Below are 17,983 nucleotides of genomic sequence, written 5' to 3'. Positions count from 1 at the left end.
CTTGTAGAACAATACAAAATCAGTCTTATTTTTGATGCCATTTTATGTATTATCTCCAATATACATCTTTTATTATAATTTGACTGTCTTTCTAAAATCTATATATTTTCAAAATCAGGCTGTAGTCAAGCCCTTCTTTTTCACTGGGCACACTTGATCGATTGGGGCCCCTAGTCTCTACTAAATGATAACTGAATCGGTTATGTAAGCACAGAAAAAATATATACGTAAAATATAAAAAATATATCTGTACCGTAGAGGTAAATGGTAGTATGTCCATCTAGTGAACTTTGAGATATTGAGTAAATAAGATGAATTTCAAAAAAAATTATTGCAATCATTCTTAATCTGAAGAAATATGAAATTATGTATTTATATAATTATAACATTGTATATTAGTTAAACAATATTGAAACTGACTGTGGATCCACTGTAAGAGTATTAGTAAATGATCGTTATTCTTTTGTTATACCTTTCGGTTTTTCATAACGTATTAGTAACTGTTCTGGAAGATTGGTGGCACTGGCATCTTCTAGCCACGTACATTTCTTTGAGTCTAATTTCTTTAAAAGTCTTTTTATAAAAAATTATAGTCGGTGTGTCTTTTTTTATACGGAATTGGACTACATTTGAAATAAAAAAATTATCATTTTCAGTATTTTTCTTTTTACTGATGAGTGAGGATTGAGATTGAGCGTAAAGAACTTCAAAATTTAAAATCATATTTGTCTATTTTAATCACCCGAAGACCTATGGAACTGATTAATTACTGCCAATCCCAAGGCGTTACGATCTGCATTATTGGCTGTTTTTTACAGATCTTTCAATTAGAGCGTGCACTTGGTCAACTTCTAAATTAGTGTGTCCTCTCAGTAAATATTTATGGTCATCTACTTTTAAATTAGGGCAGATATTCAAAAGCCAAAAGTAGCCCATCATTACTGTAACATTGCGGTTATGACTGTGGCAATTATCTGACCAAATAACCAATTATTCCACAGTTTGTCATAGAACTGTCATAGCCCATTTAGTCAATGCCGTGGCAATTTTGTGGCCACCCCTTCCAGCTTAGGATTCATTCCAGATAAGACAATACGATTTATTTTCTGTGGCATCATATATCGTGAAATTTACAGTCCATAATTTAAGCTTGTAAAAACTTTGATTATTTGTTAAACAAGGCGTAGGCAAGCATTTCTGTAATTCACACTTATAACTTTAGTTTTCCCAGCTGATTGTTTGATTTCCTTTTTATCGTTTGTTTTCATTTTGTATAAATTTACCGCATCTTGAAGATGTTGGACATAATTTTGCTGAATTGGTATTATTTCTTGTTTGAAACAGTTTTTTATTTGTAGCATAAAACGATCGCAAGCACCAAACGTTCAAACGAAACCGATTTAAATGCTAAGTTAAAATCGGTATTGAAAATTTTTTGATACAGCCATAATTTAATAGTTTTATTCTTTCGAATATTTTCTTCCTCACACTTTAAGCTATATAATTTATACATTTTTTCACGACTTAATTCCGGTCCGAGATATTTTTTTGCAGTTTTTGATCGAGAATAATGAATGTCATAGCACGAAAACGACTGATTGTATTCTCGTACTCGATTCAAAACAGCTTCAGGTGTTTTGTTAAATGGTTTATGCTTTAATAATAGTCTCCCGTTTTATACCGCTGTCGCGGCTTTGGGAGTATAGCAGGGTAGTCTGCTATATCTAGGGCCTACGGTATACAAGGAAGGTAACATGGCCAGTGCTACGCTTCAACCGTCTATTATTACCCCTGGTTTTACCCAAGGTACTCATTTTTATTCAGGCTGAGTCGACCTGGGGCCTATAGACATTTTTAAAATGTCTAGATGTTCTTGCCGGCGGTAGGATTCGAACTCCGGACCACCGGCTTACGATGCAAGCATCCTACCACTTGCGCTACGCAGGCCCCCATGGTTTATGTTTTCCAAACAACAATTTGGAGTGTTCAAAAAAAATTTTACATACGTCAACTTTTTTTACACCTTCATCTAACTTTATATCCAAATTAAGAAATGCTGACTTCTTTAGGCTTTTTAGAATGGTTTTTAGGTCTAGGACGTATTACACTTTTCGGGGTGATATGCGACTGCGCAAATTGATGCTTTAATTCCGAATTTTTTTTGTTACATCAACAGTTCTCAAAAATTTGCTGTCTTAAGACTTCTGCTATTTTTTCTGGACATTTCAGTCGACAAGTACGACAAGGGGTTTCATTGCTAGCTTTTATAATTTTACCCGAATTATTAATGTGTTCCTTTCCTGCTAATGTTGCCTCTACTCTTTTTGTTACTTTCCAAATTTCCGGTTTCTTATAACGTCTTTTCTTTTTATTTGGTCATCAGTTGCTTTTTCATTTTCAATCAAGTTTTCGTCAAGTTGGAACATCTTTTAATTCATCATTAACTTCTAATTACCGTCTACGTTGAAAATTTTCAGCTTTTGCTTTTTCCACAATTGCACATATCCTCGATCCAACCATGTTTTTTAAATTTGCTAAAGTTTTCGAGTCGTTGGAATTCATTTTTGCTTTTATTTTACTGTCAGTTATCTATCAATAAAAACGAGTTACCACGCTTTACCTCTTTCTGCAAAGGATATACTACTTTTTCTTATAAGTCTTTATAGGCCACCAATAATACTTCGTATACCATCATTTCCGACAAATAAAATTTGAATATGGTAATCTTGACAAAATATTAACATATTCGCTGCTGACTTTTTTCGAGAGGTGTTACCCAGGAGCGGCAAAAACGTTTTTCTAAAATATATTGTAATTAATATTAGAATATATAGATAATAATAATAAATTAATTAAATAAAGTGTATATTTATTTATTTAATGTGATTTGATTTTTTGGCTTCGATGGGAGTCATGCGCACCTGGCTAAGAATTTATAGTGTATCGTTGACTGGCTCCGATCCTCACAAGGCAAATTAGAACGTTTTTCTAGAAAAATAATTATATAACAAGGAATTTTAGATAAAATAAGTTTATTTATTCTGTAAAATACAGAAAGATTCACAAATTGATTTGATTTTTATTCACATATCAGCAATTTCAAAGCATTCAACACAAAATCCGGGTTTTTTTCAGGACATTTTTCGCATTTTTCGATATATTGTCTGCTTTCTAATGTTTTCGGAGCATATTTTGCAACGCTTTCTCTTTGTTCGTCTCTTATTATCCATAGGACATTTTGAAATACTATGTCTGGAGGCAGGAATATTTCTTATTATACACAGTTTGAATGGTCCGGCATACTTTCCGCCATTTTAAATAACGAAACTACCACAGCAAAGAACTGGTAAACTTTTTTGACACTTTAGGTCCTCACTCACACACTGAGATAACTAACGTCGGCGTCATAGTTAGTAAAATATACCGTCTTAAAAATCAACGGGTTGCTGTCCCCAATCGGAGTCATGCGCAGCGAAAGTGCAAAGTCCAAAATTTAAAAAAAAGTTATAAAAATAGAGTTATACCCTTTACCTCTATGGTACAGATATATATTTTTTATATTATAAACTTCATCTAATTTACTTACCGTTGCACGTCATCCGCGGCATAGCTCGTGAGGTCACATGATACCAACACGAAATATTTAGGCGGTAGGTGTGTTCTTTTTTAGAATCACTTTGCTGAGTAGACTGGCATTACAGCCACTAGACATATTTTTATATACGCGTAGAAATAATATTTAAAGATTTCAATTAATGTTAACTTAAAGAAATACACAATAATATGTTTCATTTAATTTGTATAAATCCATTATAAAGCGTTTTTATGAAGAACATTTGTTCGGAACACACTGTAACTGTAATCGAACGAAGGTGATATTTTGGCATACATTGGTAACACTTATTTGACAGTTCCGGTGTTGACACGGTGTTGAAAAAAGTGTTGTTTTTGTTTAAGTATTCCATTTTACATCTTTATACGACGCATACAAGCGGCTCAAATTGTTTTTAACAAGATTATTTTTTAACTCTTGTTTTGTTTCTATTTATTTACATTAAATATTGATTTGTTTTGTTGTATAATCCACTTTTGCAATAATTATGTGACCTATTTGATTTAAAATGCATTCAGGATTTTTTTATACTTTGGCAATTATGTCAACTTCGATCTCTCTCTGATAATGACGTGCAACGGTAAGTCAATTAGATGGACGACTGTAGAGCTGTATAACTGCATACTAGTATGGCAGCCGTGATGGCTACTACAAAGATTATCGTATAGGACATATTGAATTGATACGAATATCACCGAAACTATAAATATATAACAAATGGAATATTTAACAAGTAGTCAGTGTCGTTGAAAATACTTTTTTTTGGGCGTTCCTCTAAAACAGCGAGTAATGCGGGGATTCCGATTGTTCCGATTTATTATTATGTGGCTTTGGATTATTTTTTCTCTTGAAAACTCTGAATTGCGAAGAGTTGAGACTTTGCAAAGAAATCTATTATGAAGACGTAAACGAGAAAGAGTTAGAAATGGAATGTCTGCATTTAACAGAATACTTGAAAATTAATCAAAGTAAAAATGAAGAAACCGATAGTATTCTGGAAATATATCATCTTTTAAAAGATAACAAAATTGAAGGCATCTTTCCTAATGTAGAAATGGCTCTGAGAAGCTTTTTAAGCATGCTAGTAACAAACTGCAGTGGGAAACGCTTATCCAAATTAAAACGAATAAAAAATGAATTAAGAAGTACAATGCTTCATTAGAGATTTGACAGTTTGTCGCTAATGTCAATAGAATGTAAAATTCTCGAAAACATAGATTTTGAAGATATGATCAACGATTTTGCTCAGCTCAAATCTAGAAGGGTGCCTCTTCGATCAGCATAGATAGTTACTTATAAAGACTAATCGTGGATGCTAATTACTCTGTGTGTATTACATTATTTTAATTATCTATTCATAATACATAATATCTTATGTTACTGTAAAGGAATAAAAATAAAGCGAAAACTTTGCATACCTATCTATGTTATTTCTCTTTTCTAACAAAATAGTGCTTTATTGTAGGCCAGATGCCGCATTTTGCTAATGTGCCCCATATGTGAAAGATGGTCCTGGTCCCATATACATATAAGAACCTTATATCATTGCCATACATTAATGGTTTTTCAACAAATTATTAAAAATGCTATCTAGGTATAGCATAAATGTTGGACATAACCAAACCAAACACATTCAATAAAAACATTTAAAAATTAAATCCTATTGATAATACTGTAACTCATCATTTATTGGACAAACACATCAATATTTAAATAGAAGTTTTTAATACCAAAAAAAATGTATTAATATATTTTGATCAAAATATAATAAAAAAAGTAGAAGAAAAAAGATTAGCTTAACTAATAATTATTCGCGATAGCCAATTCCTACAGGGGGCGCTCAAGATTTTAAAGATGGACGATCACTTCGGGAAAACAAATCATTTTGTCATTTGATCTCGAAGCTATAAAACGTTTGTCGTCTTTTCGGGGATAAATAAGGGTCTAAAACCCACGAAAAACGCCCTGTTTAATGTTACTCTGTCTTTAAAAAGACAAGGTATTATGTATAGAACCACTACTAGGCTTGAAATAAAACAATAGGTACAGTAGAACGAAACTCAGCCACAGTCTAAGAAGACAGTAAGCAGAGCCCCTAGATCGTTATGCTCTAGGGGAGCCCGAGAAGGACTGACCTGGCTGGCTTGAAAATCACCGATTTATGTGTTTAACTATTTATATGGTATTTTCAGGTTAACATCCCCCGCTCTGGATACTCTGAGGCTGGGAAAAGGAAATATTTATTAAAAAAGTAAAAAGTATACAAATAAAAGTAGCAATACACAAGAAAATATGTGAAACAAAAGTACTTACGTATATAAACATATAAAAAATAAGAAAATGTTCTTAATAACCGCAACACTGCACAAAAAACACTACACAGGGGGAGGTCGGTGGTGGTGACAGCATCTGCAGATCCATCCTCAGTCGATGTACTCACTCCTTCGGCGGGTTCGTCTTCTTCTAGGCCGTCCGGATCCCATCTGCCATATCAAATGGGGTTTCGTAGGCCAGTGTGCCTAAGCCTACGTGGTTACGACCACATATCTGTAGGGAGGCAGTGACTGGACCTACTCCGTGATTTCCGTTGGTATCTGGGGCTTCTAACTTCGAAGAAGGCCGGCTCTTCGAAGGTGTCCGCACACTGTAGGCATCAGGTCTTCAGAAGGCCCTGATGTCGGCATGTTAGCGTGGATCTGCTAACATCCGATGGTTCTCCCCGCTGTCTTTCTGAATCCAGCACACGGTGGATTCATCTGTATGTAGCTGGGCGTGGGCTAGAAAGCTAGTTGGGCGCTATGTCGTCTTTTCGGGGATAAATAAGGGTCTAAAACCTTTAAAAACCACAAAAAACGCTCTCTTTAATGTTACCCTGTCTTTAAAAAGACAAGGTATTATGTATATAACCACTACTAGGGTTGAAACAAAACAATAGGCACAGTAGAACGAAACTCAGCCACAGAGTCTAAGAAAACAGTAAGCAGAGCCTCTAGATCGCTATGTTCTAAGGGAGCCCGAGAAGGACTAACCTGGCTGGCTTGTAAATCACCGATATTTATAAGCGTTTAACTATTTATATGGTATTTTCAGGTTAACCAGCCAATAAGAAAATTCGAGGCGAGGCGATGCGCATCGAAGTGCGTACTAGTTCTCAGACTATGGCACTCGATGACACGTTTAATATAGATCATTTACACGTGTGTTTTGCCAAAGTAAAAGTTGAAGTACGTTCTTCAAAGATTATTTGTTTGTGATTCGAGTTTATACATACGGTAATTGACTCCTAAACCTTAATAAAAATAAAATTAAATGTTTGTTTTTTTACTATGTCTGAAACACCGAAAGTAAAATTTACATTATCTCAATTATTTTTGTGGTTGCAAGGTCAGCAGAGATTTTTAGTTGAGGGAGAGGCAGTTTCTGGAGCTGACCAAGTGATATTTTGTAAATTACCCCTTACGTTTTCTACTAATAACTTCATGAGATCTTTGGGGCAATTTAGCTGATGGAACAGCATTTTTCTTCAGTCTTCTCAATTTAGTTTCAGGTGTTACTATAAAGTAAATTAAATATAAATATATTAAAATATAAATAATATTTTAATCAACACTTGGAAAGTAAGCGTTCTCAGTAAAATGTAAACTCCACACAGTCATGTACTTGGTTATAGGTTTGCCAATTCGCAAAATGCATTGCCAAACTTTTCTCATATTCTCATCCAGCGGAAACTTATGTATGGCATTTTTTTGCGAATTATAATAGAATGAACATTGAGGAACACTGCAATAGTTTTTTGAAGTCGAAGTCATTGTTAATTGCAATACAAACCGGTCGCTAATATGTATACAAATTAATGACAATTTCAAGGTTTTCCCGAAGTGGATGCTTTTGGTTCGCATTTTTGGATGATGAATAGTTCGCAATTAGAAAAGAACATGCAACACATTTTCTGCCATGCTACTTGTTGTCCACTTTCGTCCTTACCTCTGAAAATTAAAATTTTATCCGCATGATTTTTCCAATCCAATATTTGTTCGTGAGTGATGTTATGAATGATGTACGGTTTATCTCCTTTTCTCCGGGCACATCTAGCAATTGTTTTTCAGTCTTGTGGTAAATGTGTTTTGCCTACTCTTTTAAAATGGCTGAGTGTATGGAGTGGCACTCCATTTCACTGTGGACGGAAACTAGGAAGTTTAGTTCAATGCTTTCCAAATGTGGAATATTTTGAACAGCTGTAAAGCACATACTAGCGATGTTTCTATTTAAATTTTGTCCCCCACATCTATCACTTAAACACTAAACCTGAGTTACTCGTTCCGGCAAAGATTCAAAGTATTGGTATAAGCAAGTGGCAATCCCACAGCTGCCTCGTTTTTCTTCAACCTCAGTCCACATGAAGCAATCACCTCGTTTAGAGACTGCATTATTAATGGTGAAGTTAAATACTTTTAATCTTTGCTTGGAAAATAAAGCGTTATTCGTTGGGTCCTTTGGTACCAAGAGCACTTGTTTAAGATCAAAATTGCAACTTATGAGTGTACCGTTAGAATTTTCCGCCAACTGTCTACTTAATCTCTTTTCATCACGGACTCTGTTCTTGGCTGCTATGTGAGCGAGATATTCGGTTTCCATATATGCTTTATCGCTTAAGAGGGAGTTGTAGGCCATACAAACCCGGCACTGATCTTTATGTATTATCTATGAAAGCGGAGATTATTGGGATGGAAAGTAACACAGGTGTAGTAGTGAAGTGGAAATACAAACGCGAAGTGCATATGCTGAGTACAAAGCATACTGCTGAAATGGTAGACGTCTATGTATGTGTATATGTGTAGTTTCATTTTATACTAGAGACATAATCCATTAGCCTATTATGTTTTGAATTATTAATTATTTTTTTTAAACAATTGTTATACGAGAGAACCCGTAACAACAATAAAATCTAATCTTGTATTGACTTACATATAAGTAAGTACCTACGTTAAATTTTTTTTATTACTATTAAGTATATTTTTGTTATTTATTTTTATTTTATTTTATTTTTTTTTTATCTTTTTTTTTATATTTTTATTTTTTTTTTTCTTACTTTTTTTTTACTGGAAGGAAAAGGGAAATATAAGGTTTTGCTGATTTATTACATACGCCTAGAGGTGTATCAAGACGATTTGCACAACACAAAATTAGACCACGGATAGAAAGGTTAACAACTGGGTTAAAACAAAGGACTTATATAACTAACTTTTTATGTTTGAAATATATACACTGTTTCCATAATACATTTAGAAATTCAATTTCATTTCACGTATGTGGCGAAAAATTATTTCATATATATGCAAGTTAATCTGCTAAATTAAAAGGTCTTTTAATAGGAATTTTTTCATTATTGATGTACTCGTATATTTTTATTATAAATTGGTTTATACATAGTGTATTTAATGAGCAATTTAAAACTAAATGCTCAATTCAGCCTTCTTCGCCATATTTGTAAAATGGAGTTTCAGCTAAATTAATTATAAATTTATGTAACGGAGACTATCTAGTATTCTAATCATATCTTTATTAAAATTTGAGTTCTTGAACCACGTTGAGAACTTTATTTTTGGTTTTATATCTTTATAATATAATCCTTTGTTGGATAAATTGTACATTGTTTGCCATGAATTTATCATTTTTTTCCTTAGATGAGAATTTAGATCTTCAATTACACATTTATATTCTGATTCTTTAGATGGTTCATTATATTTAGCAATTTTGTCTAATATTTCATTATTTAATATTCCACAATGAGCTTTTATCAAAAAAAAAAAAACATTACATTAGATCCTCTTAATTTTATTGTACCCGCCAGGTTTATCATTTCAGATAACACATAAGTAATTAAATCCAATATTGTTATATTTAGAAATATTTTCAATTTTTTGTATTGAACTTTTACTATCAGAGAATATAACGTAATTAGATTTTGTTCCTGGCAAATTACTAATATATTTAAGTGCTTCTAATATTGCTATTAATTCAGCGGTATATATCGAGGTTTTAATATTTAGATCTACTACTGTACTAAATTTTCGATCTGGATCGTAAAAGGCAGATGTAACCTTTAAATCTGATTTAGATGCACCCGAAAAAATATATGAATAATTAGGGAACATAGACTTTATGTCAGCTTGAAACATGCTATTCCGGATATATTGTGGGAATTCTGAGTAGTCACCTAAGAAGTGTTCTAATTCTATTTTAAAACATGGTAATTCTCTCGAAGTCGAAATGTCCTTACTAAGTTGTATGCTTACGTATTTGAACGATTCAATAATAGGAATTTTTTCCCAATATTCCTTGACTAGATCGTAAATACTGAGCTCAAAACATTTTTGGACTACTGGACTTTTGTTTGCGTACATTTTTAATAAAAACTTCTCCGTAGAGTAATCTCTTCTGAAATTTAGTGGAGGTTCATTGCATTCTACATTTAAATTTGAAATGGGTGTACTCTTAAGTGCACCTATACTTATTCTTAAGACTTTATTTACTAGCCTATCTAATTTCTGCAGGTGAGTCTTCGCTGCTTGACTATAAAAAATTGACTCATAATCTATTATTGAACGAATATAAGCTTTATAAAAGGTAGGCGTAACATTTGGATCAGCTCCCCAACTTGTATGACACACTGATCTTATTGCATTTTTCTGTTTTTGTTATTAAGCGGTCTGTGTGTTCTTTCCACAATAACTTCCTATCTATTACCATACTCAAATAATTAATGAATGATTGAACTTCAAAATTAACGTTATTGAATACTATAGATTGTGGTAATCCATGTTTTTTTGGGGAATATACATGCTTGGATTTTCTTTGTAGGGATGCTGAGTCCTATGTTAAAATAATTCTCTTGTATTGTCGAAAACATTTCACTCATTATATTGATACCTTGATCGATTTCAACTTTAGATACATATATACACACATCATCAGCAAACTGTAGAACGTTTCCTCTTGTATTAATTTTTTGTGTAATTTTGAGGTATAAATGAGATATAGTAAAGGACTAAGGATGCTTCCTTGCGGTAACCCAACATTAGAAATTCTTGGATCCAATAGTTCATTGTTGAATTGAAGTTGTAGATTCCTATTTGAATACAATTTTATTATTTTTTTACCAAAGTCACTGAGTATTCCTATCTTCTCCATCTATTGATAGAGAATATTTAATTTGATATTATCATATGCACCTTCTACATCTATGAATAGAGATACCAGGGATTTACGTTCAGAAAAGGATATACAGTAGACTCCCTCTATAAAGAGAACTGAAATGGCAAACTAATTACCTCGTTATAAGCCGATCTCGTTATATCAGACAACAATAATATTGTGAATATATATGAATATATATATATATATATATATATATATATATATATATATATATATATATATATATATATATATATATATATATAACTTGCTATAGCGAAGCCATTCGGAGCAATAAAAGATGCTAATAAATATTGTTTGAATGGCGTTTTTGAAAAAAAGTTGTTTACTTTTATTGTCAATGATATACATTAAAACAAAAAATCTGTACCTACATTTTTTTCCAACTACATAATGTATAAGCGTATTTTAAAGGAGAATAATAAAATATTGCTTCTGCAATTGGAAGAAGTCTGTCATTTTTGACTGCTTTAAATTGTCCAGTATCATTCTATCTATCATATTTTCTAAAGATGTGAAACAGTTGTATTTATTGTAAAGTTTATTGCAGGCGGCAGTTAAGTTTATTGCGGTGCAGTTAAAAAGGGTATTTATTTATAACCACGGCTGGGTCAAAAACGTAAAAAAACACGTTTTTCGATCTTATTTTCTCTCGTTATAACCAAATTTGCCTCGCTATAGAGGGTTATAGTTCAATAGAAATTTCACGGGACATCTAATGTACCTCGTTATAAGCGAAACCTCGTAATAACCGTGTTCGTTATAGAGGGAGTATACTGTATTAATGTCTAGGATAAGGTTAGCTATATTTTCTGATGTCGATCTTAGTTTACAAAACCCATATTGTGTATCACTAATTTTGTTATTTTTCTCTAACCATAATTCAAGTGTTCTCTTTACCATCTGTTCGAATGTTTTTAAAATACACGATCCTAACGAAATTCCTCTATATGAATCCGCTGAGTCTATATCTTTATTTGGTTTATAATCGGTATAATTACATAATCTTTCCATGAATCCGGAAATTCAGATTTCATCCATATTAAATTAATTATATTTAACAACTTTATTTTCTGACATCCATCAAAGGGGAGACATAGTTGAAAAGCCAGTTTCTGTTGTCGACTACAATAAGAGCAAATGATTTATAGATATATCCGACCAACTAAAGTCTTACTCTACAGCATTACGAAAATCAATCAAATCGTATCGTAAAATAGCAATTGAGCTCCTTCTAGGGTCAGCTATTGTCAACGCCTATATAATTTACCAAAAAGTCACCAACAATAACATGTCCATCACATCTTTTATGAAAGAGTTGGTTTGTCAACTGGTAGATTTCTCTAGACTAACTAATCCAGGGCAACATATGCCACATGCTCATGAAGGTCACCATATAGAGGAAATGCAAAGTTCGGCCAGAAGATGTGTCACATGTTACGCAAAAAATTCAACAGATAATGGTAGAAAATTTGCACAGACTAAAACTCCTTTTTCTCGTTTCAGGCGCATTCAGTGGAATAAATTCTATTGTGTAACGTGCTTTTGCCAGGTTCATTCATGTCATCTATAGACATTTGTATATACAGAACGGTTATATTTTTTCATTTATTTCTTAACTAGAAACATGTATTGCTAATTTTAAAACAGATTTACTGATCTTTTGCAGTAAAAAATAAACAGTTGTTTATGTTATATATAAATAAAACTTAGTTTCAAGCTACATAATAACATATTGTTTTATTGCTAGACACTAGTACCCTAAAAATGCAGACTATATAAATATATGAAAGAGTTCATCAGGCTACTGAGAAACTTTATTACAAATAAATGAAGGATATTGTGAAGAACGATTGTATCACGCAGCCTTAAGGCTTATCCTCGAAAATCCTAACTGTAAAATTCAGTGCGATATCTATTTCAAAAATATCTTTCTTTACAAAAACAAAATCCATTCACGAAGAATAGTCTAAACGTCATCTTGTACTAAAGTTGGGCTTTTTACCTACTTACAACTGGACACCCACCCCCTGTAGTGAAAAGTCTTGGGTCTATACAATAAAGCGAGCGGGAGGTCTTCTATTCAGTGCGGTTATGGGGTAATTAGAATAATACGAGTATACCAGAGTAATATTATTTATTAAATAATTAATTCACAACTTAGCAAAGGTACATACAGGTATGTATAACAAGATATTTTGAGGTCACAGTATTGCCGAATTCGTTTTTTTATGTCTTATATTTTCTTTTGTTTTTTTTTGTTACTTTTTTTACTGACAAATTGGCTTTTAACGTAGAATTACTCTAAATTCTAAACTATCAAGCTTTACGAGCATAGTTAACAATATGGCAAATGAGGCAAATATTTCAGAACAGGACATTTTAAAATTAAAATTAAGACTAGAAAAGATAGAACCATTATGTGGGGAATTCGATAGTATTCAAAGCGATATCGATATCAGTGCTGAGGGAGAACTAGAATTACAACAAACTCAGGATAACGAAAGGTTCACTTTCGAAAATAATTATTTCGATTCTGTGGCACTAGCCAAACACTTGATAAGCAAATAAGATAATTCAAATTCAAGCAATATTCCTGATAATGACAATATAAATTTGAGTTCTTTGCCTCCAATGCATCTAAAAACATTTAGCGGTAACTACGAGGACTGGATCGAATTCCGCGATACTTACATAGCCATGATACACAGCAATAAAAAATTGGACGATATGAAAAAATATTATTATCTTAAAGGTTCATTAGAAGGTTCCGCGGCACAAGTCATTAAAGAAATTAAATTCGGGGCTTCTTATTACAACAGTGCTTGGAACTCACTATGCGAAAGATACGATAGGGCTAAAATGTTAATTCACAAGCACGTAAAAGCACTTTTTAATATAGAAACAATAAGCAAAGAAACTTCACACAAAATACGAGCATTGGTTGATGAAGTTTCTAATCATTTACAGGCATTAGAGAATTTAAATAAAAGTACTGACAATTGGGATCTACTCTTGATTCATATAAATTACATCTAAATTTGACAATAATATTTTACGTGATTGGGAAAAACACACTAAAGAGATGCAAGACGAAACGTGGAGCGATTTCTAAGGGTTCGTGCAGACTATTTAGAAAAAATAAAGGGGAAAGATTGAAAAGCAGCCTTCAATACAAGAGAAATCGGGTAAATTCGATGCCAAGCAACGGTCTAAAGGGTATGCTCGAAGTTTTACTTCTACAAGCGAGTTTAACGGTACTAGCAAAGGTTGTGTTTTCTGCAAGGGCGATCATTCAATTTATTCCTGTGAGCAATGTCTTAGGCTTTCTATTTTTAAGAGGCACAATTTTGTCAATAAAGCCAAATTGTGTCTAAACTGCTTAAGAACAGGCCATATTCGTTCTAAATGCAAACTAGGGCCTTGCCGAAAATGTAAGCAATGGCACAATACTCTTATTCATGAGGAAATCTCTAGTAATAAACATGAAAACAATGAAACTATAACTACCATAACTTCTCTAACTACCATAACTGCATTGCCCTCTGTGCAGCAAACAATTTTATCAACTGCCTACTGCCTGTGTAAAAATAGCAGATTCGAGGGGTAAATATCACATTGCGCGTGCGCTTCTAGATTCAGGTTCTCAGAAATCATTCATAACCGAGCGCTTCTTCAATCTCTTAGGTTTTTAGGGTTAAGCTACCAATCTTTCCATCACTTGCATCAGCAATCAGACTTCTTGTTCTTCCAGAAAGTGCAATATATGTATAGAATCACAATATCACTATTTTAAAGCTGATGTTACATTTTTTATTCTAAAGTAAATAACTAGCAATCTACCTGCAACATTTGTCGATAATAAAACCTTGAATATCCCAAGCAATATTATACTAGCGGATTCTAAGCTTCTCGAATCTAGACCTATTGACATTTTAATTGGGGCAGATCTATTTTGGCAACTATTATGTCCCAACCAAATCAAAATCAACCAGTACGTTTTCCAAGAGACTCATCTAGGATGGGTTGCATCGGGTCAGGTCGGCCTCTCTAGTTTAAACAATATTAGATGCCACCTCAGCACTAGCATTAATTTGGATTTGCAAATGCAATTAGCAAAATTTTGGGAATTGGAGGAATGCCAATCTACCAAGATTCTCTCCACTGAAGAGCAATTTTGTGAAGAGCACTTCAAGGAAAATACACGTCGTAACGAGAACGGTCGATTTATTGTGCGTCTTCCATTAAAGCAGTCACCAGAATCACTAGGTGAATCCAAGGTTCAAGCAGAACAGAGATTCTACAGCCTTGAAAGAAAACTAAAAAGAAATCCATCATTCCGTGAATTGTACGTTCAGTTCATACAAGAATACCAAGAGCTTAATCACATGACTGCGATAGAAGAAAACGATTATCCTCATCCTGTATACTATATGCCACATCATGGAGTGCTTCGTGAACAAAGTTTGACTACCAAACTACGAGTAGTATTTGACTGTTCAGCACCGACCACATCAGGATTGTCTTTGAACCATATTCAATGCGTCGGGCCTACCTTACAGGATGATCTATTTTCAATACTAATTAGATTTCGTCAGCACCGATATGTCGTAACAGCGGACATCGAGAAAATGTATCGCATGATTACTGTTGACGATGAGCGCAAAAACTTACAAAGAATACTCGCCACAGACAATGAAAAAACTTTTCCCGAGATAGCGGAAATTATTCTGCGCGATTTCTACGTTGACGATATGCTTATTGGAGCAGACACTATTGAAGACGCCCAACATATCTGTCAAACCGTCTCAAACATTTTAAAGGCAGGTTGTTTTAATCTACGAAAATGGTATTCGAATGACAATAAAGTATTAGATGGCTTGCATCATTCAAACGATGCATGTATTTTGAAGTTTGATCCAGAAGAAAAGGCAAAAACGCTTGGACTAACATGGTCATGTAATGCGGATTTACTACATTTTGAGGTGGAAACACTACCCATTAATAAAATTCCTACGAAGCGATCTGTTCTTTCTTCAATATCCAAGATTTTTGATCCATTAGGAATTTTAGGTCCATGCACAGTGTTAGCCAAAACTATAATGCAAAAACTTTGGCTCGAGAAGACTTCTTGGGATGCACCCATTCCAAACGATTTAGCAGAACGTTGGATTAAATTCCAATCTGAATTAGCCCAGCTTAGTCAAGCCAGTCTTCCTAGGCATGCCATATGCAAGAATTATAAATACATTGAAATTCATGGATTTGCCGGTAGCTCTAGTATTGCATATGGGGCGTGCATTTATTTGCGTAGTGTAGATCATGGCAATAAGGTCCACATTCATTTACTTTGCTCCAAGTCATAGGTAGCTCCAATAAAAACAATTAGTATCCCTAGGTTTGAGCTTTGCGGAGCATATTTGTTAGCACGTTTATTCAATAAAGTGGAGCAATCTTTAAGAATAACAATAAACGAAACTATTTTATGGTCGGATTCTACTATAGTACTATCCTGGATTCGCACCAGTCCAAATTTACTGAACACATTCGTCAGTAATCGAGTATCCGAAATTCAATCTCTCACTTCCAATTGCAAATGGCGACACGTATCATCACGTGACAATCCATGTGACATCTTGTCCAGAGGTCTATTTCCCAGCCATATTTTGAATCACGAGATATGGTGGTCAGGTCCTCCATGGCTTCAGTTAAATGAATCCTCCTTGCCCACCTCAAAGTTCGACTATATTTTGGACCTACCAGAATTAAAGCAACAGAATTTCACTCATTTGGCCACTGCCTCAAAGTTATTTCCATTTGAGCGCTTTTCACGTCTTAGTCATTTAAAAAGAGTGGTTGCTGTGTGTTTTCGTTTCAAATCAAATTCTCTGCGCTCAGATAAGGAGAAAAGATCTCTTAATAAATATCCTATTTCCATTGACGAATTAGATCAAGCTTTTCATTCATTAATTCGAATGTCACAAAAGGAATCTTTCTCAAATGAAATTGAACTCTTAACCAATAGCAAATCAATAATTAAGGGCAAACTAGCTAGTCTAAACCCATTTTTGGACGATAAAGGACTTCTGCGGGTAGGCGGTCGTCTGATCAATTCTTCCTATGAATTTAATAAAATTCATCCTATTGTTTTAGACTCAAAGCACAAGTTTTGTCAGCTTATTTTTCAATTTGAGCACTATAGATTAATGCATCTTGGTCCTCAGGGTTTGTTAGCCACTATCCGAGAACAATTCTGGCCCATCGGGGACAGAAGACTCGCTAGGTCAACAGTTAAATCGTGCCTCACTTGTTTTCGATTTAATCCAAAGACCATACAACCTATGATGGGTAATTTACCTAAGGAGCGCCTCAATTTGTCTAGCCCTTTTAGCTATACCGGAGTAGATTATGCTGGACCTTTCAATATCAAAACGCACCAGGGGCGTGGTGGTTCTATAATTAAAGGTTACATCAGCTTGTTTATCTGCTTCACTACAAAGGCGGTGCATATGGAACTTGTTTCAAGTCTTTCAGCAAACGAATTTTTACTTGCTCTTCGTAGATTTGTTGCACGGAGGGGCAAGCCTATAAAGATATTTTCCGACAACGGAACTAATTTTGTTGGGGCATTTAAAGAGTTAGGTACTTTTCTTTCTAATAACGAACTAACCTTGCAGAAAGCATATACTCAAGAAGCTATTTCATGGCATTTCAACCCACCGTATTCACCACATATGGGCGGAATCTGGGAAGCGGGTGTTAAGAGTTGCAAGCACCATTTAAAGAGAGTTCTTTAAAACACTCATTTTACATTTGAGGAATTCAATACTATGTTAAATCAAATTGAGGCTATATTAAATTCCCGTCCGCTCTGTCCGATCCCTCCGACTATACTCCATTAACTCCTGCTCATTTTTTAATTGGTCGACCATTGGTTGCATGTCCAGACCGCAACATTACTGAAGAAAGGGTAAACCGTCTTACCAGATATCAGCACATCCAGTTATTGTGTCAGCATTTTTGGCGACGTTGGAGTCTCGAATACATAGCCGAACTTCAATACAGAACCAAATGGAAAACCAACCATGGCAGCCTATCTGAGGGTTCTCTTGTTTTACTCAAGTCGGACAATACTCTACCTACTCAATGGCG

General features: G+C 33.9%; 3 protein-coding genes across 3 annotated transcripts; all 3 read left to right on the top strand.

Annotated features, from left to right (window-relative positions):
• Nucleotides 1-13,465: 13,465 nt before the first annotated feature.
• LOC140448988 (uncharacterized) lies at nucleotides 13,466-13,870 on the top strand. Its single transcript, XM_072542128.1, has one exon. It carries the CDS (start codon nucleotides 13,466-13,468, stop codon nucleotides 13,868-13,870), a length of 405 nt encoding a protein of 134 aa, XP_072398229.1.
• Nucleotides 13,871-14,937: 1,067 nt separating this feature from the next.
• Nucleotides 14,938-16,197, top strand: LOC140448987 (uncharacterized). Its single transcript, XM_072542127.1, has one exon. It carries the CDS (start codon nucleotides 14,938-14,940, stop codon nucleotides 16,195-16,197), a length of 1,260 nt encoding a protein of 419 aa, XP_072398228.1.
• A 609-nt stretch (nucleotides 16,198-16,806) lies between these two features.
• LOC140448986 (uncharacterized) lies at nucleotides 16,807-17,628 on the top strand. Its single transcript, XM_072542126.1, has one exon. The coding sequence runs from the start codon at nucleotides 16,807-16,809 to the stop codon at nucleotides 17,626-17,628; it is 822 nt and encodes a 273-aa protein (XP_072398227.1).
• Nucleotides 17,629-17,983: the final 355 nt, after the last annotated feature.

Source organism: Diabrotica undecimpunctata, chromosome 8 (assembly GCF_040954645.1).
Source record: "Diabrotica undecimpunctata isolate CICGRU chromosome 8, icDiaUnde3, whole genome shotgun sequence".
Lineage (NCBI taxonomy): Eukaryota > Metazoa > Arthropoda > Insecta > Coleoptera > Chrysomelidae > Diabrotica > Diabrotica undecimpunctata.
This window is presented reverse-complemented; position numbering and strand designations above follow the sequence as displayed.

Excerpts from the sequence above, each read along its gene's own strand:
- LOC140448988 (XM_072542128.1), top strand. The coding sequence starts at position 13,466 with ATGCATCTAAAAACATTTAGCGGTAACTACGAGGACTGGATCGAATTC.
- LOC140448987 (XM_072542127.1), top strand. The coding sequence starts at position 14,938 with ATGCAATTAGCAAAATTTTGGGAATTGGAGGAATGCCAATCTACCAAG.
- LOC140448986 (XM_072542126.1), top strand. The coding sequence starts at position 16,807 with ATGTCACAAAAGGAATCTTTCTCAAATGAAATTGAACTCTTAACCAAT.